General features: G+C 39.1%; 1 protein-coding gene across 8 annotated transcripts in view; it reads left to right on the top strand.

The window, feature by feature from the left end:
* RHOT1 (ras homolog family member T1) overlaps window positions 1–13,545 on the top strand; it is a 65,891-nt gene that overhangs the window by 13,994 nt on the left and 38,352 nt on the right. For all 8 annotated transcript variants that reach the window (XM_047709097.1, XM_047709101.1, XM_047709103.1 and 5 more), the window contains exons 2-6: window positions 4,307–4,365; window positions 6,229–6,310; window positions 9,913–9,956; window positions 10,246–10,299; window positions 10,431–10,483. In XM_047709097.1, coding sequence (XP_047565053.1) covers window positions 4,307–4,365; window positions 6,229–6,310; window positions 9,913–9,956; window positions 10,246–10,299; window positions 10,431–10,483 — 292 coding nt within the window. The remainder of the gene's footprint in view (window positions 1–4,306; window positions 4,366–6,228; window positions 6,311–9,912; window positions 9,957–10,245; window positions 10,300–10,430; window positions 10,484–13,545) is intronic.

Raw genomic sequence — 13,545 nt, 5'->3', positions numbered from 1 at the left:
AAATTTCAGAGGAAAATTTGATAGAATTCGAATGCTCAGTACAGAGGAAGGTTAAATCAAGCATGGCCAGTTTTTGAGTTTTTGCTTTTTGTCCTGATATGTAGAAAGAATGTTCTTTTTTTGGTGAAAATCTCATAAATCTGTTAGTATATAATCTCCATGAATGTAAAAATAAGGAAGAACTAGTGCCTTGATCAGGTGTATCCCCAGCACCAGGAATAGTGCCTGGTCTATAGAAGTCCTCAAGAAATATTTCTTTCTTTTTTTTTTTTTTAATATTTTATTTATTTATTTGACAGAGAGAGATCACAAGTAGACAGAGAGACAGAGAGAGGGGAGCAAGCTCCCTGCTGAGCAGAGAGCCCGATGCGGGACTCGATCCCAGGACTCTGAGATCATGACCTGAGCCGAAGGCAGAGGCTTAACCAACTGAGCCACCCAGGCACCCCAAGAAATATTTCTTGAAGGGGTGAAAGAATGCATTTAACATTCTTTTTTTTTTTTTTTTTTTTTTTTTTTTTTTTTTTAAAGATTTTATTTATTTATTTGACAGACAGATCACAAGTAGGCAGAGAAGCAGGCAGAGAGAAAGGAAGGGAAGCAGGCTCCCCTCTGAGCAGAGAGCCCGACGTGAGGCTCGATCCCAGGACCCTGGGATCACGACCCGAGCCGAAGGCAGCGGCTTTAACCCACTGAGCCACCCAGGCGCCCCTGCATTTAACATTCTTTAGGTAAATTTTAGTTGCCCTTTGTAAAAAAAAATTTTTTAAGTAGGCTCCACGCCCACTGTGGAGCCCAGTGTGGGGCTTGAACTCGCAACCCTGAGATCAAGACCTGAGCTCAGATCAAGAGTTGGATGCTTAACTGACTGAGCCACCCAGACACCCTGCCATCTAGAAATGTAGAACATGCCAGTTTTTACTACTAAATAGTGACTTTTAAAATAGTACTTGTTAACATTTTCTAGTAGCAAAAATTGTTTATATTTGTTGTAGAAAATTGGGAAAAGATGCAGAAGTACAAAAGCACAAAGAAAGTTGCAATTATGTTTACTTCAGAGATGACTGCTGTTGGTGTATAGATCCTTCAGGGTTGTGTTTTTTTTTTTTTTTTCCAGTGTGAATACATATTTATAAAATGAGGTCATATAGTAATCCTGATTTATACCTGCATAAATGTCCTTTTTTCGGAGTAAAATGGAACAATTTGAGCCTCCAAATAATGATAGTAATGGATCTTAACACATAGAATAGTGTAGGAATCCATGAGACCATGCTGATATGAATCAGAAGGGAGTTTTTGCTTAAAGCAGAATGCAAAGTAATGTAGAAGGACTGATAGAAACACCACCATGTAACCAGCACTAAAGCAACACAAGACAAAACAAGCAACACAAGACATGAATGGCTGCTAAAACCAGTAGGTGAAAGTTTGATGAGAAACAGTATTCACATAGTCTCAACTTAGAGTTGACTATAGCGGCTTGAAGTCTCACAGGATACTTATTAATTACAAAGGGAATGATAATAACCTGCAGACACCACCTCCTCCAAGTGATGACAATTAACATCACCATGAGTGGGACAAATTGACATAGTCTCCCTTCTGCTGTGATGCACTTTGAGGGATACAGTATCATTTCTGGAACGTTCCTTTGCAGAATGCAAAACCTGAAATTAGTTATGAGATAACATCATACAAACCCAATTGAGAGAGAGTCTACAAATTAAATGACTTGTTTTTTTTTTAATGCTGAGTCCATGAAAGATAAAAAGAGGAACTCTTCCAGACTAAAGACTAAGGAAACATGATGACCAAATGCAACATTTGATCCTGGGGGAAGAAAAAGATTTTTCTCTTCTATAAGAGATGGTAATGGGACAAATGGTGAGATGTGAAATAAGGTCGACAGAGTAGATAATAGCACTGTTAGTGTTAATTTCCTGATCTTGACAGTACACTGTGGTTTTGGAAGAGAATGATCTCATTTTTAGGAAATACATAGTTAAGGGGCTTAAGGGTAAAGGGGCATCTACAACTTACTCTTAAATGGTTTAAAAAGAGTAGGGGGAGAGAGAGGAAAGGAATGATAATATAATGTTAACATTTGAGGGATTTGGTTGAAGAATAGATATGACTCCTTTGTACTATTTTTGCAATGTTTCTGAAAGTCGATACTTTCTCAAAATAAGTTAAAAAAAAAAAAAAAGTGGAACCAGAGCTGCTGGATTAGTCACCAGTGAATCAGTGAATCTTTTAATTAATTTATATAGTTTTTGTGTATGTAGTGCTTGCTGACTTTAGGGGCTATCATTCCTTCTCTGTATTATTGTCTTAATATTTTTTAATTTTTTTAAAGATTTTATTTATTTGGGAGAGAGAAAAAGAGCAAGCAAGTGTGCAAGAGGGAGCAGGAGGCATAGGGAGAGGGAGAAGCAGGCTCACTGCTGAGCAGGGAACCTGATGCGGGACTTGATCCCAGGACCCTGGGATCATGACCAGAGCCAAAGGCTGACACCTAACAGACTGAGCCACCCAGGCACCCCATGTCTTAATATTTTTTTAAAGTATGTTGCAGGAAAGAGAACACTGGCTTAGCCATCAGAAAGATGGGTTATTCTCTTAAGTCTGCAACTCATTTTTTGTGAGCCCTTGAGAAATCGCTGTTTCTGGGTCCCAGGTTCTTCATCTGAACATTTTTGCAGGGGGCTGGGTAAGCTGACATTGATAACTATATTCTAGTGGTTCTTTGAGATGGGCTCTGGATTCACTGACATGGTTGGAACTCAGAGAAGTGTTATCTTATAGTCAGCTACTTGAAAAAGGCCCAAGCCTTCAAACACGAGTAAACTGAAAAGATCCTCAGAAATCGGAGCTAGAAGATACCTGTCGCTCAGTCTACTCTAAGCCTCCCCTAACAACACTTGTTTGCAGCACACCCTCTAGGTGGTTTTGACCCACACTCTTTTTTTTCCTTTTCAAGCCATTCATTATTTTTCCGGAGACTTGACTTGTGGTTTTCATCACCGTTTCTTTTAGTCATCATTTTAAAAAAGGAATGTGACTTTTCTTCACTTTAAAATTCCAGTTCTTTCATATTTAGGCTTTACCTTTGGAAACTAATTTGGCGTTATGGCAGAGATTAATAGGCAGGTTGATTGTTTTCCTCTAGAATCACAAAAGGATTTAGTTGATGCAGTTGAATGTATATGATCAGAAAGTGATGGGAATGGAAATGAAATTTCCAAATGAAAATGAAGATTTTTAAGTTTGTGCATTAAAAATCTTGCTAGAAGAAAAAAATCTTGCTAGGTTAGAAAATATAACAGGAAAGCTACTTTTGTTCTCACTAAGTTTTTCTATATGATAACCTAAAAAAAGAAAGAATGTAAGGATGTCCAAAGCAGACACACTTATCTTCTCTTGGTGAGGATGTAAGTTAGCTTGTTCTTTTTTAGAGGTGATTTAACAATAGTTATTAAAAATAAAGAAGATTATGCATGCTAACAAGTTCACTTCTGGGAATTTACCCTGTAGAAATATTCATTGCAGCATTGTTTATAAAGGCAAAAACTTGAACAGTGCTCATTGTTAGAAGACTGCATTAATAAATTAGGACATGTCTTATGATGGATTCTTATACAGCTGTCAAGAAATAATGTAAGAGATCTTTTATATTAATATAAAATGGATTTCCTGTTGCTATTTTTAAAAATTGTGATAAAATATTTAAGGAATATGGTTTGACGTTTTAACCATTTTTGAGAGTATGGTTAAGGGGCATTAAATACATTCACAGTGTTGTGTAATCATCAGCATTTTTTCTATCTAAAACTCTTTCATCATCCCCAATAAAACTCTGTGTTTATTACATAATAACTGTACCTTCACCAAGTCCATTTACATATGGACTTGGAATGCTACCCAAGTACATAATTAAACGGTAAGGGAAGATTGTAAAATAGTATGAATGCTGCGATTCTACTAGTAAACTGTGTGGTGAATTATTGTAATAACATAAGTAAGGAAAAAATCTGGGAGACTTCATATACTAAACTGGTAAAAAGGGATTTGGGGGAAGATTTTTGCTTTTATATATTTTGGTAATTTTTTAGTTTTAAACAATGGGCATGTGTAACTTTTCTAAGCAGAAAAAAAGATAAACTTTAAGCATTGTACTAAAACTGGGTGAGTTGGATGCCTCTGATTTTAGCTAATGAATAAGAGACTCTGCTGTGTTGTTGAATTTGAGCTTATGGAGAACCTAGACATTTTATTGTTAAAATAATGATGTTTGTTTTCACAGCTAGAGTTGGGAAGACATCACTGATTATGTCTCTGGTCAGTGAAGAATTCCCAGAAGAGGTAAACATTTTTATGTCTTTTCTACATTTGAAATCTTTTTAATTTATCAAAATTGAGTTGAAGTGAAATAAGTTCTGCACTTTTTTGGCAGGTGTTTCCTTTCTGACAGCTGTGACTTTAAAAGGGCTCATATTAGTTTACACAGGGCATCCCTGAAATGTAGTGCAGGAGCAAGAATCAAACCAGATCCAGGTTCACTAAGTCCTTTCCTTTTCCTCTTTTGGATCTTGGCTAGGACATTTGTCATCTCTGTGCCTTAGTTGTCCCATCTGTAAAATGGGAGCTCGAAGGGCTATTACAGATCATCTAAGCTGTTAATCCTTTCCAAAAAATAAAATGTTATTCATAACTCCGAAATATAAAATAGGCAAGTATTCCTTTAGTTGAAATAAGGGTGAAACGTCTGGCTGGCTCCCCACCTGCCTTCCATCTGACGCTCCCTGGTCTTTGAGGCATTAGAACCCCTAGGATTCCGACCACATATCTGAGAACCTTTCATGTTATCCATTACATCATTTTACAAATGAAGAAACTAATTCATAACACCACTGAAAAGATTGTTGTGTGTCTCAAAGGAGGTAAGGTTAATGATAGTAGAGTAAGGTGATTTTATGATTACTGCAATATATTTGTGTTCCAGAATGAGGGACTGTTGGCTTAGGCCTTACGTAAAGTTAGAATTATGTTTTGGGGAATGGGATTGATGCAAATGGGATGAATACTACTTATTCTCTTCACGTAGTTGGTATTATTAGTCCCACAGTTTGCATTTCCTTTTTCTTTCCTCTTGTTAGGAATATCTGTATAATTTCATTGTTTAGACAGGAATTTGGTATATTATATGGTAGTGTTTTCAACAATTACAAGTGCCACTATGACCATTCATTGTTTCTTTTGCTTTTTCCCCCCCTCTTAAATGAGATACTGAAATAAGTACTTAATTTGTGGAATGAAGTGTATCATCATCATATGATCACTTGGAGTATAATACCTAAATGTTTTCTATGATCATTTAACTGAGTTTAGAATTGTCATTTTGGCATAGTCCTCTTGGGTATGGATAAGAGGTTTTTAATTGATTTTAAAAAATCATACAGTCTTCCTAAAAAAATGGAGTCATTTAATAAGGCTTATGTAGCCAATCAGTTATCTTCTAGAAGAAATTAATTTTGATAATGTATTGTTTTATTTGAGAATTTCTTTGGATTAACATAGCTCATCATTTGTAGAGTATCCTAAGCATCAAAAAAATGGAATGAAAATAGCATTTTTAAAAATCAAATGTTTGAAACATTTAACCTAATTGAAACAATTAACTTAGGTATTATTTTAGGCTGTATTAGAGCTAAAGTATATTTAATATGTCCTGTGCCCACACAAGTAGAAATGTGCATGCTTTTTTTTTTTTTTTTTTAAGATTTTATTTATTTATTTGAGAGAGAGAGATCACAAGTAGGCAGAGAGGCAGGTGGGGGGCAGGGGGAGCAGGCTCCCGTTGAGCAGAGAGCCAGATGCAGGGCTTGATCCCAGGATCCCGAGATTATGACCTGAGCTGAAGACAGAGGCTCAACCGGCTGAGCCACCCAGGCACCCCTAAACATGCATGTTTTTTTAAAAGAAGTGTTTATCGGGGCATCTGGACAACTGGGTTGTGCATCCAACTCTTGATCTCATGTCTTGATCTCAAGGTTGTAGGTTCAAGCACAAAAAATAAGCATTTAAAAGTATAATAAATCTTGGAAGGATAAGTATGGGTGGAAGGGGCTAATATATAGGTGAATTTACATGATCTGTTAACAAGTTTGATGGATAATAGCCGAAGGGTTTTTTTTTTTTCTTTTCTGTGTTTGTTTGCAAATGAAGGTTCCTCCCCGGGCAGAAGAAATTACCATTCCAGCTGATGTCACCCCTGAGAGAGTTCCAACACACATCGTAGATTACTCAGGTAATGAATATCCTCTTGTGGGTGAAGCTGCAGGGTTAATCGAATAGTCCTCAAAAAAGGGGTACATACTGAGCTTTAAAAAATGTGCCAGGATAGGCGTTCCTTTTTCGCTAGCAATAAATAATCATTTCCTAATCTTGTCTCATTTATATCTCCTTGCCAACCCCCACCCCACACCCCACATAAAGCCTCCGTCTTGTAGTTCTCTGTCCTAGATCTACTAAGCTGGGTTCCATAATAATGAAAAAGAAAGAGTGATGGTAAATGACGAGTAGTAGATAAATCATTACCCTCCTTGACTTGGCATGTTTGCAGAAGTAAGTTCTGGATTAATTTTGTTATCAGGCATTCAGGAATGCTCTTATGATGTAGAAAGAGTTCTGAGTTTGAGAATTTGTTGAGTTCTAAATTTGTTCTTTAATTTATCAGAATTGTCCCCTCCCCAAAATAACAGTTAAAACAGTCGTCAGCTTGCTTACATTATATGATAATAGAAGCACATTTGTATTGCTTTTAATAATTTAAAATTTTTCTACCCACTAGTACTTACTTTTTTTTCTTTCAAAGATTTTATTTATTTATTTGACAGAAGGGGGTGGGGAGAGTGGCAGGTAGAGGGAGAAGCAGGCTCACTGCTGAGCAGAGAGCCTGACGTGGGGCTCCATCTCAGGACTCTGTGATCATGACCTGAGCCGAAGGCATATGCTTAACGACTGAGCCACCCGAGTGCCCCTAGGACTTACTCTTTAATCACAAAATTATTTTGCTCTGTTCTGGGACTTCTTTAAAAAAAAAAAAAAAAAAAAGGAGGGGTGCCTGTCTGGCTCAGTTGGTAGAGAGTGTGACTCTTGATCTTGGGTTTGGGAGTTCAATCCCCACATTGGGAGTTAGTTGTAACAGATGGACCACTCTGATGGGTTATGTTCATAAAGTGGGAAGCTATGTGGGGGCAGGAGGTATAATGGGGAATCTCTGTACCTTCCACTCAGTTTTGCTGTCATTTAAAACTGCTCTAAAAAATAAAATCTGTTTGTAAGAATGGCATAATTACATTGGTAATACTTTGTTTTCCTAAGCTGGTACTCCACATACTTTAAAAGTGCAATGCGGGGCGCCTGGGTGGCTCAGTGGGTTGGGGCCTCTGCCTTCGGCTCAGGTCGTGGTCCCAGGGTCCTGGGATCGAGCCCCGCGTCAGGCTCTCTGCTCAGCAGGGAGCCTGCTTCCTCCTCTCTGCCTGCCTCTCTGCCTGCTTGTGATCTCTGTCTGTCAAATAAAAAAAAAAAAAAAAAGTGAAATGCCAGGATTTGCAGTCCAGTACATACGATTATCGAACTCTTAAAATTTGGCTAGTCTAAGCTGAAAAGTGCTGTAAGTATAAAATACAGGTGGAATTAGAGAGTTGGTATGAGGGGCGAGTGGGTGGCTGAGTGGGTTAAGCCTCTGCCTTCAGCTCAGGTCATGATCCCAGGATCCTGGGATTGAGCCCCACATTGGGCTCTCTGCTTGGCGGGGAGCCTGCTTCCTCCTCTTTCTCTGCCTGCCTCTGCCTACTTGTGATCTCTGTCTGTCAAATAAATAAATAAAATCTTAAAAAAAAAAAAGACCTGGTGTGAGAAAAAGAATGTAAATTTTATCACAATTTTTTTGTTGAGTTCGTGATCAACTTTTAATATTTTTGATACCTTGGATTAAATGAAAATGTACTTTTACCTGTTCCTTTTTACTTTTTGAACAGGAAAGGGGCATAGGGAGAGGGAGAGAGAGAACCTTAAGCAGGCTCCACGCCCAGTGCAGAACCTGTCATGGGGCTGGATCCTATGACCCTGAGACCATGACCTGAGCCAAAATCAAGAGTCAAACACTTGAGCCACCCATGCACCCCATCCTTTTGATTTTTTTAATGTGACTATGGCAGCATTAAAAATGACATACAATGGCTTGCTTGTCCAGCTGCTAGATAGCACTATACCAGAAGCTGAGGGGGTTGGACGCTTTCTGTGGCAGTCAGCCTTATAACCTGCTTCGTTTTCAAAATTATTCTCTTACCGCATTGGAGTTGAAGCCATTACCCATTGATTACTCAGCACATGAAATGATATTTAAAATGTGGCCAGTTATTTAGCATAAATTAAAATATCATTATGCTCATGTATGGTATTAGTTTGTATGTCAGAAATAACAGGCATTTTGGGGGGGGGAGAATATTTAATGTAAGGTAATCTAAATTAATGTCCGTTACTGTGTTTCTCTTCATTTGAATGCTTTTTAAAAAATTTATTTATGGGGCGCCTGGGTGGCTCAGTGGGTTAAAGCCTCGGCTTTATTAATAAATAAATAAAAAATCTTAAAAAAAAATGTTTAAAAAAAATTTATTTGTTTATTTATTTGAGCGAGAGAGAGCAAAAGCCAGAGGGGCAGGGAATCTCAAGCAAACTCCCCGCTAAGTGCAGAGCCCAGTGCAGGGCTTGATTTCCTGACCCTGAGATCATGACCTGAGCTGAAACCAAGAGTCGGACGCTTCACTGACTGAGCCACCCAAGCGCCCCATTCATTTGTATGCGTTTTTTTTTTTTTTTTAAAGATTTTATTTATTTATTTGACAGACAGAGATCACAAGTAGGCAGAGAGGCAGACAGATAGAGAGAGAGTTGGAAGCAGGCTCCCTGCGAGCACAGAGCCCGATGTGGGGCTCGATCCCAGAACACTGGGACCATGACCTGAGCCTAAGGCAGAGGCTTCAACCCACTGAGCCACCCAGGTGCCCCCCATTTGTATGCGTTTTCATCGTAGCTCTCATCATGCATATCCCCTGTGCTCTGGGGTTATATGCACATCCACCATTTGAGACCCATTCCAGCCAGAGATACGTGCTAGAAAGGGAACTCTTGACTCATAACTATCATGCTTGGGTTTTGCTTCTGGGGCCTGCTTTCTTAAGATACAAGCTCTTAAGCTTGTATTGCCCAGATTCTCACCTGGCCTTCTGACCCTGTGTGTGTGGACTCTTTGTCTGGGCTTCTGACCGCAGCACCTAGTCTTCTAGCTTGGGTTTCTGATCTCTTTGGCCTGACCCGTCTCAGCTCTGGATCAGATGCTGGCCTAGATTTATCACACAATGCCTTCTGCTCTTCGTGCCTCAGTTATCCCCTGGTAGACTTGTCTTTCAGTGCCAGCCAGCTTCCTTATCATAGTCTAGCTCTTTCCTTTCCCTGACTTGCCCTTGTCTTTGGCACCTCATCTGGCTCTACACTACTACATAAATGTCATGAGGGATGAAGGATGTTGGATGCGTGCCATATAGAATGTTAGCTTGGCCATTAGTTTTTATGAAAATGTTTAAAATAATGAACTTTTGCAGGCGGGGCGCCTGGGTGGCTCAGTGGGTTGAGCCGCTGCCTTCGGCTCAGGTCATGATCTCAGGGTACTGGGATCGAGCCCCGCATCGGGCTCTCTGCTCAGCGGGGAGCCTGCTTCCCTTCCTCTCTCTCTGCCTGCCTTTCTGTCTGCTTGTGATCTCTGTCTGTCAAATAAATAAATAAAATCTTAAAAAAAAAAAAAAACATATATAAAATAATGAACTTTTTTTACTTTGTCATTTGTAGAAGCAGAACAGAGTGATGAACAGCTTCATCAAGAGATATCACAGGTGAGTTTAAAAAAAATAGCTGTAGGAGGTTTTTTTGTGATAATTTTGTGAGTGTCTTGTTTATTCTCTCACTTAGGTCTTTTCAATTCTTTGTTATTAACTGCTGACTTTGATTGTGTATTTTTGCAGTAAGTTCTTAGGAACTCTTTCCTGAGGCATGCTAAGTGTGGGGGGTTTTTTTAGGTTTCAAATTTTCGTCTTCCTTTGGCCCAAATACGTTAATTTAGTTGCTACCAGTTACATTTGTGTTGTTTAAAAATACCATTAATTTCTTAATTTTTTCTTGTAGGCTAATGTCATCTGCATAGTTTATGCTGTTAACAACAAGCATTCTATCGATAAGGTATGAGCGTGTGACTTTCTTCAGTATATCTAGTTAAATTTCTATGGATGCACTTTTAAAACTGATCTTCCATTTAGAGTTTTCAGAGAAGATCCTCACTGTGGCTTAGCTTTTGTTGATTTTCTTTTTAGGTAACAAGTCGATGGATTCCTCTCATAAATGAAAGAACGGACAAAGACAGCAGGTATATTTTTTTCCTCTGAAACTTTGTATATTGAAAAATTTCAAACTTAGAGAAAAGTTGCAAGAAATAGTACAGTGAACACCTGTAAACCCTTCACTTACATCCACTAGTTAACATTTGCCACGTTTGCTTTACCTATAGGTCTTTCTCTGTTTCTGCACAGATGCTGGTTTTGGGAGGAATTATTTGAGGCAGCACATATATTTGTGAGCAAAGCAGAAAACCAAGTTCTGGTACTAGAATGATTTATAACTTCTGACGTTAAATATTTTGATCATTGATCTTCCATTATTTCTTTTTCTTAAAAGTGCTTAAGAAGTCTCCACTTTAGAATTCCTCTTTATCTGTATCATAATTGCCTTCTCTGTGGAGGTGCCCCTTGGATGAGGAACGGTTTCCCCTTGTCACTGATTACTTACAGGGTGGTGTGTATAAGGGCACGGGACTGGGAGGAGAGCGAGTGCCCTCTGAGATCTGGCTTAATCCACTTGACTTCATTGAGCCTTCCTTCCTCCTCTGTAGTGGAGACGAGGCTAATGCCAATCTTGGCTGCATTTGGTAATTTTGAGAATCCAGTGAAATAATGCACTTGTACTGCTTTATAAGTTCTCTAAAGATTGCTAGAGATCTTTATTAGGAATGTATAGAGGGAAATTTCTTGGGAATTCTTTGGAAGATAATGTGTGATGGGAAGAAGTAAGAGTACACACCTTCTGTATTTTTCATATGAACAGAATGATAGTTCTGGGTATAAGTATTTTCATTTTTTTTTTAAAGATTTTATTTATTTATTTGACAGAGAGATCACAAGTAGGCAGAGAGAGAGAGAGAGAGAGAGAGAGAGAGGAGGAAGCAGGCTCTCTGCCGAGCAGAGAGCCCGATGCGGGACTCGATCCCAGGACCCTGAGATCATGACCTGAGCTGAAGGCAGCGGCTTAACCCACTGAGCCACCCAGGTGCCCCAGTATTTTCATTTTTAAGTCAAATGGAAACCAAAAATTTTTCTTGCAGTATTATTTTATGGAACGTATTATTTATGAGGCATTCTTAAACATTAGGGAAATCAGACTAATATCTGTGTATTGTACACATCTGATCCTTTCTTTAATTTTTTAGATTTCTCTGTTGGCTGGACATTTTTGTGCCTTGAGACTGTAAAGATCTGGTTCTAACCAGATGAACTTTGTTGTTGACCCTGGCCCATGTATTTACAGAGGGAGACTTTGTGACTGTGTCTTGAGCTCTGATGGCTCCTCTTGGTCATAGTTTTAAACTTTGAAATGACTTCCTGACAAGGTGAAAAGGCGACAGTAACCCCGCAGAGCTATGCTAGCCACTGTAGTAGACTCTAGTTAGTTGTGGCGATTTGACTGCAAATTAAGTAAAATTAAATAAAGCTAAAAATTCAGTTCCTTGGATACACATAGCCACATTTCAGGTACTTAGTAGCCACTTGTGGCTGGTGGGTACAGTAGTGGACAGTCTGGATAAACATCATTTCCATCAACATGGAAGGGCCTATCAGCTAGGGCTGCCTTCGAGGGGCCCACATCTACATGGTCCTGACCCTTGGTCTTCTTGCCACATGCTTGAGCTGTTTCCACGGGAGACTCTTCAGAGAAGGCAGTTTTTCTGGACTCTTTATCAAGCACCAGGTTGGACCCCTGATTTAAAAAAAATTAGTTTCACTATGACAGCTTCCTAAAATTCTGTGGCTAATTTTGTGGCCCTTTTGGTATCCTCTGAAAGTAGCTTTTTTTTTTTTTTTAAAGATTTTATTTATTTATTTGTCATAGAGAGAGAAGTGAGAGTGAGCACAGGCAGACAGAGTGGCAGGCAGAGGGAGAAGCAGGCTCCCTGCCAAGCAAGGAGCCCGATGTGGGACTCGATCCCAGGACGCTGGGATCATGACCTGAGCTGAAGGCAGCTGCTTAACCAACTGAGCCACCCAGGCATCCCTGAAAGTAGCTTTTAACATTTGAAGATCAAATTGAGTTTTCTCAGATGTGGCTCTTCTGTTGTTTTTTTTCCCCCTCTCCAAATCATATGAGCATACTTCTTTTCTTTTTTTTTTTTTTTTAAGAGTTTATTTATTTATTTGACAGACAGATCACAAGTAGGCAGAGAGGCAGGCAGAGAGTGAGAGAGAAGCAGGCTCCCCGCTGAGCAAAGAGTCCCATGCAGGGCTTGATCCCTGAGACCATGACCTGAGCTGAAGGCAGAGGCTTTAACCCACTGAGCCACCCAGGTACCCCGAGCATACTTATTTTCTTGTGCTTGACTTGTCCCAAGGGGGTCTGTTTCTTTATTATATGGACCTTACACTTTCCCAGTAACTTCTTCCCAAGCCTTATATCTTTTTTTTTTAATTGTTATTTATTTATTTGACAGAGAGATCACAAGTAAACAGAGAGGCAGGCAGAGAGAAGGGAGAAGCAGGCCCCCTGCCGAGCAGAGAGCCCGATGTGGGGCTTGATCCCAGGACCCTGAGATCATGACCTGAGCTGAAGGCAGAGGCTTAACCCACTGAGCTACCCAGGTGCCCCCTGAGCCTCATATCTTAAGTTTATGTTTGTTGCACATGTATTTTCGGTAGGACTTTCATGCACAGTTGTCACAGTCATCCTTTTTTTTTTTTTATTGGAATAAGTATGTTTGATAAATACAGGTAAGTAATTTCTTAAACTATAAAACAGAAAACAGCACAATTACATACAATAAGAAGATGCACAAGCCTGACATAACTAAAATGCTTCCATAATTTGTTAATCTCCCGAATTTGTGACAGGTTGTCAAATCTCAATATTTTTCCTCTTTTGGAAGATTGGGGGGGAGATAGGCCACCCTTTTCCCCACCTTCTTCCTGAATGTATACACACTTATACTCCTACATTCATCCTGTGGTTATGGAAATACAAATCATTTTTTGCTGAGAAGGAAGAACCTTCATTTAACAAACATTTATTTAGTAAAATATCATTAGCCAGATATTAATGATTCTGAAGATTAAAAAACTAATAAGACATGATTCATGCTCTACTATTACAAAGGCCCATTTAAAG

The sequence above is a fragment of the Lutra lutra genome, chromosome 16 (assembly GCF_902655055.1).
Source record: "Lutra lutra chromosome 16, mLutLut1.2, whole genome shotgun sequence".
In the NCBI taxonomy this organism is placed as follows: Eukaryota; Metazoa; Chordata; class Mammalia; order Carnivora; family Mustelidae; genus Lutra; species Lutra lutra.
The sequence above is the reverse complement of the archived record's forward strand: the minus strand, read 5'-3'. Positions and strand labels throughout refer to the sequence as shown.